Source organism: Lycium ferocissimum, chromosome 6 (assembly GCF_029784015.1).
Source record: "Lycium ferocissimum isolate CSIRO_LF1 chromosome 6, AGI_CSIRO_Lferr_CH_V1, whole genome shotgun sequence".
Classification (NCBI taxonomy): domain Eukaryota; kingdom Viridiplantae; phylum Streptophyta; class Magnoliopsida; order Solanales; family Solanaceae; genus Lycium; species Lycium ferocissimum.
The window spans coordinates 18,034,540-18,049,539 of NC_081347.1; the positions used below are offsets into that span (position 1 = coordinate 18,034,540).

Sequence of the window (15,000 nt, forward strand, 5' to 3'; positions counted from 1 at the left end):
GCCTATTACAAACTCTAGGAATCATGCTTAACATGTCATATATGATTTGGAGGATTCTATGTATTATGGGAGACTAGTTGGATGGAAAGTTGATTGATGACTTATAGTTGATGATGACTTCATGCATGGCATCCATACTCATTTTATATGTTTATTAATATTGAACCATAACTTGTTACCGATGATGTTAAAAGAGAAATGAACATTTAATGACTCTAGACTGCATGCTTAGTGGTTGACCTTATGAGTTGGAGATCGTATTTTAATATATGTTAATGTGATTGGAAAGGTAAGGAGATATATTATATTATTGATGTTGTTGTTATGATAAGTGTCCTTATGTGGCACGACTGAAATGAATATGTTGCATTCGTTATTCTCATTGCATGACAGACATTTTCTTATTCATGCTATATTGTTGTGATCTTGATATTGGTGCGACGGTGATAAATAAGAAGGAAAATAATTATGATTCTTATGGCATTATTATATTGTGTAGCCATCTTTATGTTGTGTGATACGGAGTGGCTAGCGGGGAGTTTGGTGGAGGAGGCATTCTAGGCTGTGTGAAACGGAATGACGCTACATGGACTTAGCAGTTCCCCAAGGGTCATGACTGTCGGGCGGTGGATATCGTCCCTCCCGGAGGATATGTGTATCAGGATGGATGAGTCATTTTAGGCCGTGTGATATGGAATGACAGTACATGGACTTAGCGGTCCCCTATGGGTCATGACTGTCGGATGGTGGACATCGTCCTTTTAGAGCATGTGTGTGTCATTGCATAGCATTGCATCCATATTTCATTCACTCATACACTTGATTTCTGGTTGTGATTATTATTTGTACTGTGTGGTTTTCGTGAACATTGATTTCCTGTTTGGCTCCTAATTTGAGATCGTCTTGGGCTTGATTAGTATATACTTAAGAAATGATGGAGTCGAGGAGTAGAGACTTTCTCTTAGGATAAGAGTTGAGGTTTCGGATAATATTGTAGGTGGTACTAGTGTTTGATTATTCTGAGAAATTGTGGAAAACTTGGCAGGACTTTAGTTTATATGGTTCACTATAGGCTCGATCAGGATGTGTGTTTATGCCTTGTATCTGATTGCGAGCATGTCTATTCCACAATTTTTTCCCTTATATATGTTCACTAACTGTTGTCGGCCTATGATGCCTACTCAGTATGTGTTGTTTGTACTGATGCTACCTTGCTAGACTTCTTTTCGGGGTGTAGACTTTGAGACAGGTTCCGCTCCTACTTTTTGAGGCTAAATTCTAAGGCCTGGCTTGCGAGTATCTTGGGTAAGCATCTGACGAGTCACTACCCAGAGGTTCATCTATCCTGTCTTTATATTCCATTATTCAGACAGCTTTTTATTTGACTTTCAAATTTGTGTATTAGACATTCTTGTAGTTGCTCTTGTACAAGTCAGACCAGTTCCTTAGGGATAGTAATGTCTTCCGCACTTATTCACTTTTAAATGATATTGAGATTTATTGTTATTTACATTGTATTTCTGCATTTATAGTTGTATGCTAGTTAAGGAAATGGGTCGCCTACCGAGGTGAGGAATGGTAGGTGCACGTGCGACTTAGTAAAATTGAGTCGTGGAAATATACGCTTCGCTAACCGAAGTCTAACCATAAGATAAGCCGTAACCTACCTGGCAGCCAAGCGGGAGCCACAAACAATCGAAGCTTCATGTTTCCTTTTGGGAGAGCCTCCAAGTACTCAAAGTCTATACATAATTGAACTCTAAGTTAGAAATAAGGAAGAATGATATCCATATTGCTATACCATCATTTGAATCAAAAACAACTATGAAAAAAGGAAAAGGGGCCCATACGGGCAAAACGGGTATTTCGAAGGCGAAATTTGTAACCCAACATTCTAGACATTCAATTCTACTCCTTAATTGCTAAATTAACTTGGTATTAGGTCAATTTCATCATTCAAGTCAAAACCTGTAATTTGGGTGTAAACCATGATTCATTAACATAAATGGAAGATTTATCAATAATTCAACAAATTCCATACCTAGATTGATCTAATCCATCAAAAAATCTCATTTAGATATAAAAACAAGGTTTCTCTCTAGCTGACGGTGGCCATCAGCGGTCAGCGAAAAAAACAGCTATCACGACGGATCTTGCACTACTCGAAGCACTCACAACCCAAGGAAAACGAAGTCACCTATTGGACAAGGAAGTACAGGACAATTCACACCAAATCGGGTCACAATAACACGAGAACTGACTGAAATGAATCAAGGATAGAAAAATCGCAGGGATGTAGGCAAACAGAAAGTCATTGAGGCACGAGCAACCACAAACCCTAACACAGCAAAAGGGAAAACCCCTATGAAAGAAGTGGAAAAAACTACCACTGCAGTGGCGACCTCGATTGATAACCCAACCCTCCCTCAATCAGATGAGCAGGTCAAGCAGCCAACGGAAACCACGATGGGAATAGCAGAGGAAGCACAACAGCCGCCAGTAGCTGCACAAAACGCTCAGTCCTGGGCAACTGTTGTAGCAGGAACAAATTTGCAACAAAGGGTATGAGTTTGAACTACTATGCATTTGTCTATAAGGAAGGAAAGTGTGTGGTTGTGCTCGAGCAAGAGGATATTGAGGAGGAGTGCGAAAAATGGCAGAAATCTCTTATTATGTATGTGATTGGCGATTCACCGACATTTGGGGCAGTTGAACGATTTCTCCAAAGTCTTGGAATATGCATGGAAAAGCCAAATATGTACTACCACAATGACAACACTTCATCATCCGCTTCCAAACTATAGAGTAAAGAGATCAGGTACTATTATCGGGACCAAGCACTATTAATAACAAACCAGTTATCATGAAACCATGGACTTCATCATTTAGATTTAAGGAAGAGGTGCTAAAAACTGTACCAGTATGGGTTAAGTTTCCGAATCTACCTGTTGAATGTTGGGCATGAAGATCAGTAGTGGTCTAGGTACACCTATCTATGCGGATGACTGTACCACCAATATCACTAGGATCTCATTTGCAAGAGTTCTTATTGAAATGGATATAACGAAGCCTTTACCTAAAAGCATGCCAGTACAAACCCTTATGGGTGAAGTGATTGAACAGGAGATTGCATACGATTGGGAACCTCAATACTATGAGAAATGTCTAAAAATTGGTCACAACTGCCTTGACAAGCCTATGCCAACACCACATGGCCTATCCCAACCTCAACCCGACCCACCACCTAAACCAAACCCCAAAACTCATCAAAGACACTATCAGAGGGATCAAAAGCAGTATCAACAATGGAGAAATAAGGGGAATGAACAACAAATGGTGAGAAAGCCTGTCCCCCAAAGGCAGACTACAAATCAGGATGGCTGGATAGAGGTGAATACTAAGGCGTGTACTGCTAAGTCACCAACATCAGGGGTAGGAGATGAAAGAAAAGTTTCCATTGGGAATGGTTTCAACATACTACAGCAGAAGGATAACCAGCCAGAGATGGGTCAAAGTAGCAAAGAAGCAGGTGACTATGGTACTGAATCCCCCCCCCCCCCAACCCAATCAATGAAGATAATTACTTGGAATGTAAGGGGAATGAACAAAGTTTATAAGTAAAATGAGATGAAGGAATTTATAAGAATGAATAAAATTAATATGCTTGCAATAATAGAGCACAGGACACAGGACAATAGGGCTGGTACTACTATAAACAAAATTACACCAGGATGGGACTGGATCACAAATACTACTACCATATGTAGGAGCAGAATCTGGCTGATATGGGACCCGAGATTAGTGGTGGTTACTGAAGTTACTAGAAATCCACAAGCATTAATGATGGATGTTAGGTGCCCAAAAACAAGTATACAATTCTTATTTAGTGCAATATATGGACTGCACACCACACTATGATAGAGTGGCATTGTGGGATCATCTAAGAGACCAGGACAATAGAACAAATAGGCCATGGCTTCTAATGGGTTATTACAATGCTATTTTGGAGGTAGATGATAGAGTGTTGGGATTCGCTATTCCATATAATGAAATAAGGGATTTTAGGGAGTTCCTAGAGGATATCACCGAGGCAGAGATTTTGGGAAGAGACTACACATGGACAAACACCCATGTTTACAGTAGAATAGATAGAGCCTTAGTGAATTCTTAAAGGATGCTAACAATGGCCTCTACACCAGTTCACATCCTTGACCCAGCTTTTTCGAATCATTCACCCTTTTGTGTAGAGGTGGGCAGTGCAGGGCAACAATATACGAAGCCATTCAAATTTTTCAACTGTTTGGCAGACCATCCTAAGTTTGGTGAGTTGGTAGAGGAGGCCTGGATTAATGGACGAACTGATAGGAATCCTACCAAGATACAAGACATCTGGAACAAACTAAAACATGTAAAAACAGGTTTAAAGAAACTAAACAAGGCTGAATTCATAGGAGTGACAGATAAAATCACCCAAGCAAGAGAACAACTGTAACAGCTACATGAACAAATAAGGGACTATCACCATCCCCATGATCTGTTTGCAGAAGAAAAAAAAACATCAAGCAACAACTAGAGAAATGGCACGTGATAGAGGAAAGAATACATAGGCAGAAATCCAGAGTGCAGTGGATGAAGCTAGGGGATGCAAACACAGCCTATTTTTTTGCCAATATGAAAAGTAGAAGAGCACAAAATCAAATTAGGTCATTGATTGATGATGATGGAAACTTACTACAATATGAAAAGGAGATAGAAAAGAAGATTATGGATTTCTATAAACATTTGCTTGGCACAACCAGTGATAACTTACCTGCTATACAACCTAACATTATGAACAGAGGTCCTATCCTATCCAGAACTCGTTACAGATGCAGCTTATCAGTCCTTTCAATGAGGAGGATGTGTACCAAGCACTGCAAGGCATTGATGAGTCAAAGGCACCGAGAGTAGATGGATTCAATTCAGTTTTTTCACAAAATCATGGCACATTATAGGCAAGGAGGTAACACAAGTTGTTTTACAATTTTTCCAGTCAAATATAATGTGTAAAGCTATCAACTGTACTTTTGTGACTTTGATCCCAAAAGTTAAGAACCCCACCTCCATTCGACAATATAGACCAATATCCTGTTGTACTATCATCTACAAACTGATTTCTAAAATGCTCACTACTAGAATGCAAGGTGTGATGGACAGTATTATTGATAATGGGCAAGCTGCATTTGTCCTAGGCAGAATAATCCAAGACAATATCATTCTAAGCCATGAATTAGTAAAGGGGTATGGGACCAAGATGTATGCTCAAAATTGACATGCAAAAAGCCTACGACTCTGTGGAGTGGGTATTTCTTGAGCAAGTACTTAGTGGTATTAATTTTCCAACAGTCTTTATTAGGTAGATAATACAATGTGTAACCACTGTATCCTATTCCATCCTTCTAAATGGCCAACCTACCACTCCTTTTCCTGCCAAGAAAGGGGTAAGACAAAGGGATCCCCTATCCCCTTTCTTATTTGTGATTGCCATGGAGTATCTAAGCAGGATGTTAAAGACCTTGAAGGACAACCCCAATTTTAACTTTCATCCAAGGTGTGAAAAAATGGAGCTCATACAGTTGAGCTTTGCTGATGATTTACTGCTGTTCTGTAGAGGAGAATTGCATTCGGCAAAGATGTTGTTCGACTGCTTTCAATTATTCTCATTTGCTTATGGTCTTAGAGAAAATCAAGGCAAGAGCAGTGTGTATTTTGGTGGCATCCTAGAGGAAGAACAGCAGGTTATTCAACAGGAACTGGGGTTTAATATAGGGACACTTCCATTTAGATACCTTGGGGCCCCTCTAAGCTCGAAAAGATTATCCATTGGGCAGTGTCAACCTCTGATTGAGAAGATGGTAGGGAGGATCACCACTTGGACTGCTAAGGTCCTATCATAAGCAGGTCGACTTCAACTAGTCAAAAGTGTGCTCATTGCTATACAAAATTTTTGGTCTCAAATCTTTGCTCTACCCAAGAAGATCATCAGCAGAATTGACACTATCTACAGAAAGTTTTTGTGGACAGGGAGAAATGCACCCTCAAATAAGGCTCTAGTGGCATAGGATACCTTATGCTTGCCAAAAACTGCAGGTGGCCTGAATATCACTGATCTGGTTTTATGGAACAAAGCTGCCTTCATGAAACACTTTTGGACACTGAGCATGAAGTAGGATACCCTGTGGATTAAATGGGTCCATCAATACTATCTTAAGGGAAGAGACATATGGACTACTCTGGTCCCACAAGCCTCCTGGATCATAAGGAAGATATTGAAGGCAAGTCAGTACCTTCAGGACACTATGATAACAAGGGAGGAATTTCTAAACAAAGAAGTAATCTCTATCAGACAAACATACAATAGCATGAGGGGCGATTACCCAAAAGTGAGGTGGAAGAAGCTAGTTTGTAATAACTAGGGCAATCCTAAATGGGTATTCATCTTATACTTGGCACTACAAAGGAAACTCTACACAAAAGATAGATTGATAAAATGGAAATTTGAATTACGAGGCCAAAGCGCCACTATGTGGAAGCAAAGATGAAAGCGTACAACACCTGTTCTTTATATGCCCAACCTCAGCATGTGTCTGGAGAAGTATACTGCGTTGGCAAGGTATGTCAAGGCCTGTACAAGGGTGCATGGAGGAGCAAGAATGGGCCCAGTAGCATGCAGCAGGTAACAGCAATAGAGCAGAGATATATAGAATGGCACTCGCTGGCTGCATCTCATACTTATGGCAAGAAAGGAACCAGAGGTTGTTTCAAAGCAAGAAGAGAACAGAGGAAACTATAGTAAGGCAGATAATACAAGATATACATTGTAGGGGCGCAACAAGACCTCGACTAGTTAAACAGTTGGCTATACTTAATTTCTATCCATAGGTAGTATATGTAATAGTAGAAGTATATGTACCGATGATTGAAGTGCTAGAACTGGGGCTCTATGTCCAGTTTCTAGGGGTCCTGTGATGAACTCTGTATCTATTTCCTTGGTAAATGCAATATTTCAGTTACCAAAAATAAAAAATCTCATTTAGATAGAATAAAACTCAAATAATGAAGTAAACATCAAAACCCATCTTCCTTTTTAAGTTCTAAAGATTATCTACCATGGATTCATGCTTAAGGAAGGTAAATGAATAAAATCTTGGTTAGAGAACTTACCCTCAAGAGAAATCTGCTTGAGACCTCCTCAAATCGCCTCAAAGATGCTTAGAAACAATAAATATAGTTATAATAAATGAAGTTTCTTAACTTATCATTTAATAGAAATCTGATCCATGATGTTCGTTGCAAGGGTCGCTTGTCGGCTACAGCGGGCCAGCGTCGGCGGCCCGACTCTAGCTACCACTAGTCTGCCACAGCAGAACCTCGTCTGCTATGGTGACTCACCACGAACCACACAAACTTACCATAGTGGACCAGGCCTCACAGAGGCGGATCCGCTACAACGCTTATGGTGCTGCGACCGCAGACACCAGACTCTAGAAAATTTTTGATTTTTCACTCACTCAACTTCAAGACCCAACAATCACCCGAGACCTCCCAGATACAAATCAGACATGCAACCATACATAAAAACACGCTACAGACTCACTCGTGGTCTCAAAATTCTCAATGGAGGTCTGTTTGACCGGGTCAACACCCAATGGCCGAAGACCAACTTTCCAACCAATAACCCAAAACTCTCCCGAGTGCCTAGAAAATCGAACCAAACATCCCACTAAGTCATAATTGATCTTCGGACCTCATGGAATCGATGGAATTCCAAAAAAGATCCGTTTACCCTAAAGTCAACTATTAGTCAAACATTTTCCACTTTAAAGCTTTATATTCCTCAATTCACTCTAAGACTCACCCGATGACGACAGGAACCCTGTTGCCGATCTCCGCGAGTCAAAATCATACTAAAAAGGCTTAGGGAAGGATCAACAAGGGTAAATGGGTCAAAAGTGCAATAACAACCAAATGGGTTGTTATAAATATATATGGGAGCATAGCAGTTTCGGTCCCTCAGTTGTTGATTAATTACAATATTGGTGCTTGTGATATATGGCCCAACACATTTAACCTTCAATTAATTAAAATGTGTGCTTTTGGCTCCTTTATGTAGGAAATATGCTATATTTGGACTATTTTGAGAAGTATATTGCCTTCAAATATATGGTAATAATGCAATTTTAACATAATACATTAATAATTAAATGGTGGAGGGGTTGAAAATTCTAAACATTGAGAATATTCATAAGCAAAAGGACCAAAAGTGCACATTATAATTAAGTGCAGGTTAAATGAATTTAGTGAGGTATCACATGGACTAAAATTAGAATTTGCAAATAATTGAGGGAGCAAATACTCTATTTATAGTATGACATAAATTTACTTATAGGGCTAATAAAAGAAGACGGAAGATTCAGCTAGGTTTTAATTGTGACTCTTTGGTCGTTAAGCTTATTAACTCACATAAAGTATAAAATGACGTAAACTTACTTATTGGGTTAATAATAGAAGACGAAAGACCCAACTAGGTTTTGATTATGACCTTTTAGCCGTTAAGCTTATTAACTTGCAAAAAATATAAAATGACATAAACTTACTTGTAGAGTTAATAAAGAATGCAGAAGATCCAAATAGGTTTAAATTGTGACCTTTTGGCCGTTTAGCTTATTAACTCGCAAGAAACATAGAACGACACAAATTTACTTAAAAGGCTAATAAAAGAAGACGGAAGATGTAGCTAGGTTTAAATTATAGCCTTTTGCCCATTAAGCTATTAACTTGCACGAAATATAGAATGACACAAACTTACTTATAAGTTTAATAAAAGAAGACAGAAGGTTCAACTAGGTTTAAATTGTGGCATTTTGACCGTTAAACTTGATTTGCAAAGGCTATAATATGTCATAGACTTTCTTATAGTTATAGGGTGAATAAGGGAAGACGGAAAATTCAACTAGGTTAAACTGTGACCTTTTTTTCTCGCTAATTTTAACTCGACAAAAATTATAGTATGGGATAATCAAATTCTATGTGTGGCCGTTGTTCATTCTTCCATTTATGCTTATACTAATAGAATTTATAGCGTTAATAAGACTAGATGATGGACATGAAAATTGTGTGAATGAAGAGATTAACCTAACCTAAAACCCAAGACCTTTTCTTTTCTCGATAGCAAATCTTGATTGACTGACCCTAAGAATTGATTAGGAGAAAGATAATTCACTAATTAGATTTAAATTGTGACTTTTTAACCATCAAACTTAAGACGAAAAAACTCTAATATATCACATAAACTCAGTGAATTTGTTGTTTCTTCTTCCTCTCTAATTTAATTATACAGATAGACATTAGCTAGAAAAGATCGGATAAACTTAAATATGGATCCCAAGATGGTTGAAAGTTAACTTAGTTACCATGCGGGAGGAAATTCGTCATATTTCTAAAAATTTTCATTTATTAAACAATATGCTAAATTTTTTTCATAGTACTTTTCTTAATATAATTAAAATTCTCTTTTTCTCTTTCCACTATATGCAAACGCATTGTTTTGATCAGTGTTTTGTGCAATTATTTAATATTGGTTTGCCTCAAAACCAATTTATATTTTTTTCAATGTGTGTCAATTGACAGGTTGGCGAGTATTAGACAGTTAAAAAAAAAAAAATTAAGCAGGATTTAATTTTTAATGTATTTGAAAGCACCATAAATTCTTTACTAAATATGGTTTTTGAAAAAATGGAAAAGATTAAAAGGTGTTTCTATGAATCACAGAAACTATAATCATACACATATCACCATTTAATATTCAATAAATATTTGTATTTTTATAAAGTTAACAATTAAAGTTATTGTTTTTACGCATATTCAAATGTTGGTGAAATTGATATTTCAAATTCTTAGTCACTATAGTTAATTAAGTTATGCAATTTATTTTATTTAAAATACTCGCATGTTTCAGTCTTTCGTACATACCTAAAAATTTAAAGAGATTGAATATGTTTTTTTTTTTTTTACTTTGTTGATGTCTACTTAAATTAGTAAGCAAACACTTTTTTTTGGGTAATTAGTAAGCAAACACATGTTTATTACTCAATGACCATCTTTTATGGATTTTCTTATTTAGATTTAAATCAACTAAATTATTCTCCTAATAAGTACATGATTGGAGATTTGTAACTATAAACTACATATATTTCAATAGAGTAGTACCTAACTTGGTATCTAATCTACCCTCATTTAATTTCACGCCAAAATAGTTACTAGTGACAACTAAGAATCTTCTAATTCAAACTATTCAAAAATTTATAGAATCTAAATTCCCCCTACAAATAGAAAATAATCCCAAGCAATGAAACACAGAACATCAACAACAACAACAAAGTCATTTGATCCCCATATACAAACACATTTCTCCTCCTCCATTTCCTCCTCGTTAGCCATGACTAGATCGAGAGTGAATCTTGCTTTGATTGAAGATATAACCGAGAGGAAAATCTCATACAAAAAAAGACAAAAAGGATACTTGAAAAAGGCCCAAGAACTCAGTACCCTATGTGATGTTGAGACTGCTACCGTTGTCTATAGTCCATACCACGATGAACCTAACGTATTTCCAAATCATGAAGCTGTTACCAATACTTTTATAAAGTTTAGGGAACTGCCAGAGTTGGAAAAATTTCAAAATATGGCGACACTAAAAGATGTCATCAAGAAAAGGATTGAGAAGTTGGAGAATCAATTGTCAAAGGTAAGGAAGGAGAACAGGGTGAAGGAGTTCACGAACAAGATGCATGAAGTGTTGAATGGAAAAGATATTCCCACTGACATTAAACCTTACGATCTCAATGATCTGAGTTATGTGATCAATGAAACCCTTAAACGGGTACGTGAAGTGATGAAAATAAAGGTTGATGGAGAGGATTTTACATCAAATGCTCCTGGAATGATCCCTCCAGTGGCTCCAATAACAATGGCTTCCCCAAGTCATTCACCAATGATAGCTCCTTCAATGTCTGCTCTAGCATTTCCTCCAATGACACCATTAATGGACCCCTCAATGAATGTCCCCCAAATTGGTGCATCAATGCCAATGAATAACTACCAAAGATATTCCTATGACTATCCACAGAGTCCTCCATTGTCTGAGATGTTTAACTGGAATGATGATGTTGTGGATTTTTTTGATGATATATCATTCAACAACAATGTTCAAGACTCCAACAACGACAAAAATATCTAAGGACCTATCTAGGACCAATGCTCTTTTTTTAGTAATGTTTGGTATGTCCATGTTGTCCCATGGACTGTCTAATGTCTTTTATTGTTTTGCATGTCCAAATTGTGTCGTCTGTTTTTTTTTTTTTTATTCAAATTCTGTAGTCTCGTTCACTTTTTAAAGCTATGATCAATCTCTATTTCATGTTTATAAGTGGATACTCCAATATTTTTCTATGCCTTTATTACTTTCTTTGTTGTAGTTGTTAGTGTGATTTCCAGAAACGTCCTCTTTGCATAAAAAAAAAAAATTAAATATTAGTATATATATTGGTTAAATTTTAGTTCCGAACTTTCTAGTTGAGACTAGTAAATCGATCTAAAATTGATAGTGAATTAAACCAATAAAGAAGATTCATTACTCTCCCGTCTTTTTTAAATTAAGAAATGCAAGTGTTCTGTTTAAGTAATTTGTCTAGAATTGATCTGCACTCCATACACTTAAAATTGTACCCACACTTTTATGATTTCCTTTATTTTTTCTCTTCTTGATTTTGTTTTCCCTTTGCGAAGGATAGAAACGTCCCATATATGAAGTATATTGGGCAAAGTCAATACTGTATCCCCTGCATAACAATTAGGCTTTTCGTGCTTACTTAGAATTTGAAAGGCACAAAAATTCAGAAAAAAGAAACCAAAAAAGGGGTGGGGAAAGGATGATAGTTCAAATTCGGCCCAGGCATGTCGGTCAAGGCTATAAATTCGTTGAATACATCAATGTAGCGCGTTTGCCGCTTAGAAGATCTAAAGGCATCAAAATTGTGTATTTGCCTCAAACATTCGTAGTACTCCATATGAACATCATTGTAACTCTGAATAGAGGATATTTTTCAACCTAACTCTTTTACAATCACAAAAGAAGAAAATAAACTTACAAAGATTTCTTTTGCTTTATTTTTAGATTTCTTACGTGTAACAATAAATATATTTTAGGAGTTTTAGCTTAAAACTAAAAAAATGTAATCGCCACAAAATCAATTTACCCAATCAAATGACTTCTTTCCTCCAAACTGTTTAAAACTAAGAACTTTTGGCGAAGAAACTCGGTTGATTCCTATAATTCATTTTGCTACAACATTACATATACATACTAAGATGTAGTAATTAAGTGCCTCGAAGTAGATCTCTTCTGATGATTTTAATTATGATCAACTCAAGAAAATGCATGTTCATTTCACTTGTTGTGGATGATCTATTTCAATCAAATATAGTATTTAATTTGTTTCTCTATAAGACTCCATCTCTATCAAAAGCTTGCTAGCTAGGGTTGCAAGGAAGGTCAAATGTTTGGGAGTTATTCTCTTTGATTTTAGGATTACGAACCTCTCTTGTTGAGCTAGAGGAATTTCACAACTAGAAACTAGAGTTAAGAGAGTTTCAAAAAGAATATAATCACACCTTAATTAAATCACAATTAGAGCTTGTGATGTTTAATAATGAAATATAGATCTCAAGAACTATGAACAAATTAAAACTATCTAGATTAGCTTTTATTGCTCATTTAAATAACTTCTTGTAAAATTCACTTAGATCCTTCCTTAACCTATACAAGAAAAGCGGAAGACAACAAAAAAGAGACAAAATTCTCACTAAATATAACCTAAATTGCTATTCCATTTATTGTATCATAGCGTACTTAGTATCGATGTAGCCTCAAGGAATAATATATGCTTTTAGATCTTATATTGAAAAAACCTCATTCGTTAATTTATATTACATGTTTGGAATATTGGAGAACATCGTCTTATTCTGATTATGTCCTTGATTAGTTAGAGATTTCATGCTAGAAATCATGTTTTAGGATGGGGATATTGTAGGTTATAAACCCTAAGTTGGAAATGGAGTTTCTCTATTTATCATGGTTCGTTTTGAGTAAATTTCCTAGTATTATCTTGTTAATAATTTGGGTAAACTATTTCTAACACGAATTTCAATTCCCAACTGGGTTTCCAAATGATTTGATCTATGGGTTTTGACAGAAGTTAGGTTTTGTATAAATAATAAAATTGAATGCTCAATTGGGGTTATAATTTCATGAAACTTAGGATTTTGACTATCTAGACTATGGGAAACATGTTTCTCGCTTAAATTTAAGATTTCGCTCTTGTGGGTCTCGGGTCACTTTTCAGGTTGCGTTTTTGGGTTCCGTTTAGAAGTATAGCAAAATAGGTGTCCATAGAATCGCATACTAACATAAAATTCATATTTGATAGACTTTGATTGTTCACAGGCTCTCCGAAGGGGAAAGGCATTTGCTTGAGGTTCGTGGGCCTGTTCGGCAATATTGGCATCCATAGAATCCTATACTAATATCGAATGTATATTTGTCAGACTTTGATGTTCTCAGGCCTTCCAAAAGGGAAAGGCATTGGCTTGAGATTCGTGGAGCCTATTTGACATTCAAGGTAGGTTATGGCTTATCTTTTTAGACTCCAATTAGAGAATCATATGTAGTTTGTAGATTTCGACGGGAAAAGCATGATAGGCCGTTGGGCATGATTGTAGTAATGAATCCACTGGTTTGTTATGGATGTTTTTATCTAGGATTGTTACCATGTTTGCTAATATTTGTGATTATTGATTGAATTTATCCCTTCTCCTTAGTATCTCATTTATCTCATGAAAAAGGAAGAAGCATATTACTGTCTTGAGTTGTCATCAATTTCCATGGCATGTATCTATCGAATCCATATTTCTATTCTGTTATTATTCATACTTTACATCCCTTACTATGTTACTATTCATGCCTTACATACTCGGTACATTATTCGTACTGACGTCCCTTCTTGTGGACGCTGCGTTCATGCCTGCAGGATCAGGCAGCCGCCGGACGATTCAAACCGCAGGACCTCCCTCAAATGCGGCGGTCGGTACGCTCCATTGATCCGAAGTTTCAGTCCTTTTGGTACGCTATTCAGTTACGTACATATATGGGTACGGCGGGCCTTGTCCGTCATTTACAGTTTGTACTCCATGTAGGTCTGCAGAGACGTGATATGTAGTGGTGATATTAACACCGTCGGCGTGTATTTTGTTGTACATAAGTGTGTGGCGGCCAAATCGGCTCACGCTATTACTCTCGCGTTATGTCTATATGTATGTGTTGGCCGTGAGTTCCCGGCACGGTCTCTCTTATGTTGATTGTTCGGGAGACAAAGATAGCTCGCTACGTATTATGTGTGGGCCTAGGATAGTCAGTGAGCAGTAAAAGCAAGCATAGGAGTGCTTAGCCAGTAGTGGTCGGGCACTTGTTACGGCCCATCGGCTTGGGTCGTGACAACAAAATTGCCTTAAATTTCATATATGAATTCTCCTCGATATTTTGGTTTTTTTAAGGTATCATCCACTCGAAAAGGAGCTCATTTACGGTAATGCACATTTTAAACTAGAGCTATGAAGCTTTGTGAACGATCGTCAATGGCTTTCAGCTTCTTCTTCACGTTTGTCAGCAGGCAAATACACATAAATTTTAGCTTGCAACGACAATTAAATAAAATGGAGGAATGGTAGAATTTGAGAGTAAATGAAATGCTTTTCAGGGAAGAACATGGAAGAAGAAAGAGGGAATGTCACGACCCAAATAACTAGTCGTGCGGGCACCTACCCTTTCCCACCAGGTAGGCGAACCCATCCTTCAATCATTAATCCAAACAACAATAAAATAAATAAAAGCAAAAGAAGTCAAAA

General features: G+C 37.0%; 2 protein-coding genes across 2 annotated transcripts; both read left to right on the forward strand.

Moving 5' to 3' along the window:
* Positions 1–2,364: 2,364 nt before the first annotated feature.
* On the forward strand, positions 2,365–4,171 carry LOC132061183 (uncharacterized). Its single transcript, XM_059454039.1, has 4 exons — positions 2,365–2,562; positions 2,968–3,538; positions 3,677–3,854; positions 3,922–4,171. The coding sequence occupies exons 1-4, from the start codon at positions 2,365–2,367 to the stop codon at positions 4,169–4,171; spliced, it is 1,197 nt and encodes a 398-aa protein (XP_059310022.1).
* A 6,306-nt stretch (positions 4,172–10,477) lies between these two features.
* On the forward strand, positions 10,478–11,278 carry LOC132061184 (agamous-like MADS-box protein AGL80). Its single transcript, XM_059454041.1, has one exon. It carries the CDS (start codon positions 10,478–10,480, stop codon positions 11,276–11,278), a length of 801 nt encoding a protein of 266 aa, XP_059310024.1.
* Positions 11,279–15,000: the final 3,722 nt, after the last annotated feature.

Excerpts from the sequence above, each read along its gene's own strand:
- LOC132061183 (XM_059454039.1), top strand. The coding sequence starts at position 2,365 with ATGAAAGAAGTGGAAAAAACTACCACTGCAGTGGCGACCTCGATTGAT. Across the intron at positions 3,539-3,676 it reads CAAAGAAGCAGGTGACTATG|AGCACAGGACACAGGACAAT; the intron begins GTACTGAATCCC and ends TTGCAATAATAG. Across the intron at positions 3,855-3,921 it reads GCATTAATGATGGATGTTAG|AGTGGCATTGTGGGATCATC; the intron begins GTGCCCAAAAAC and ends ACACTATGATAG.
- LOC132061184 (XM_059454041.1), top strand. The coding sequence starts at position 10,478 with ATGACTAGATCGAGAGTGAATCTTGCTTTGATTGAAGATATAACCGAG.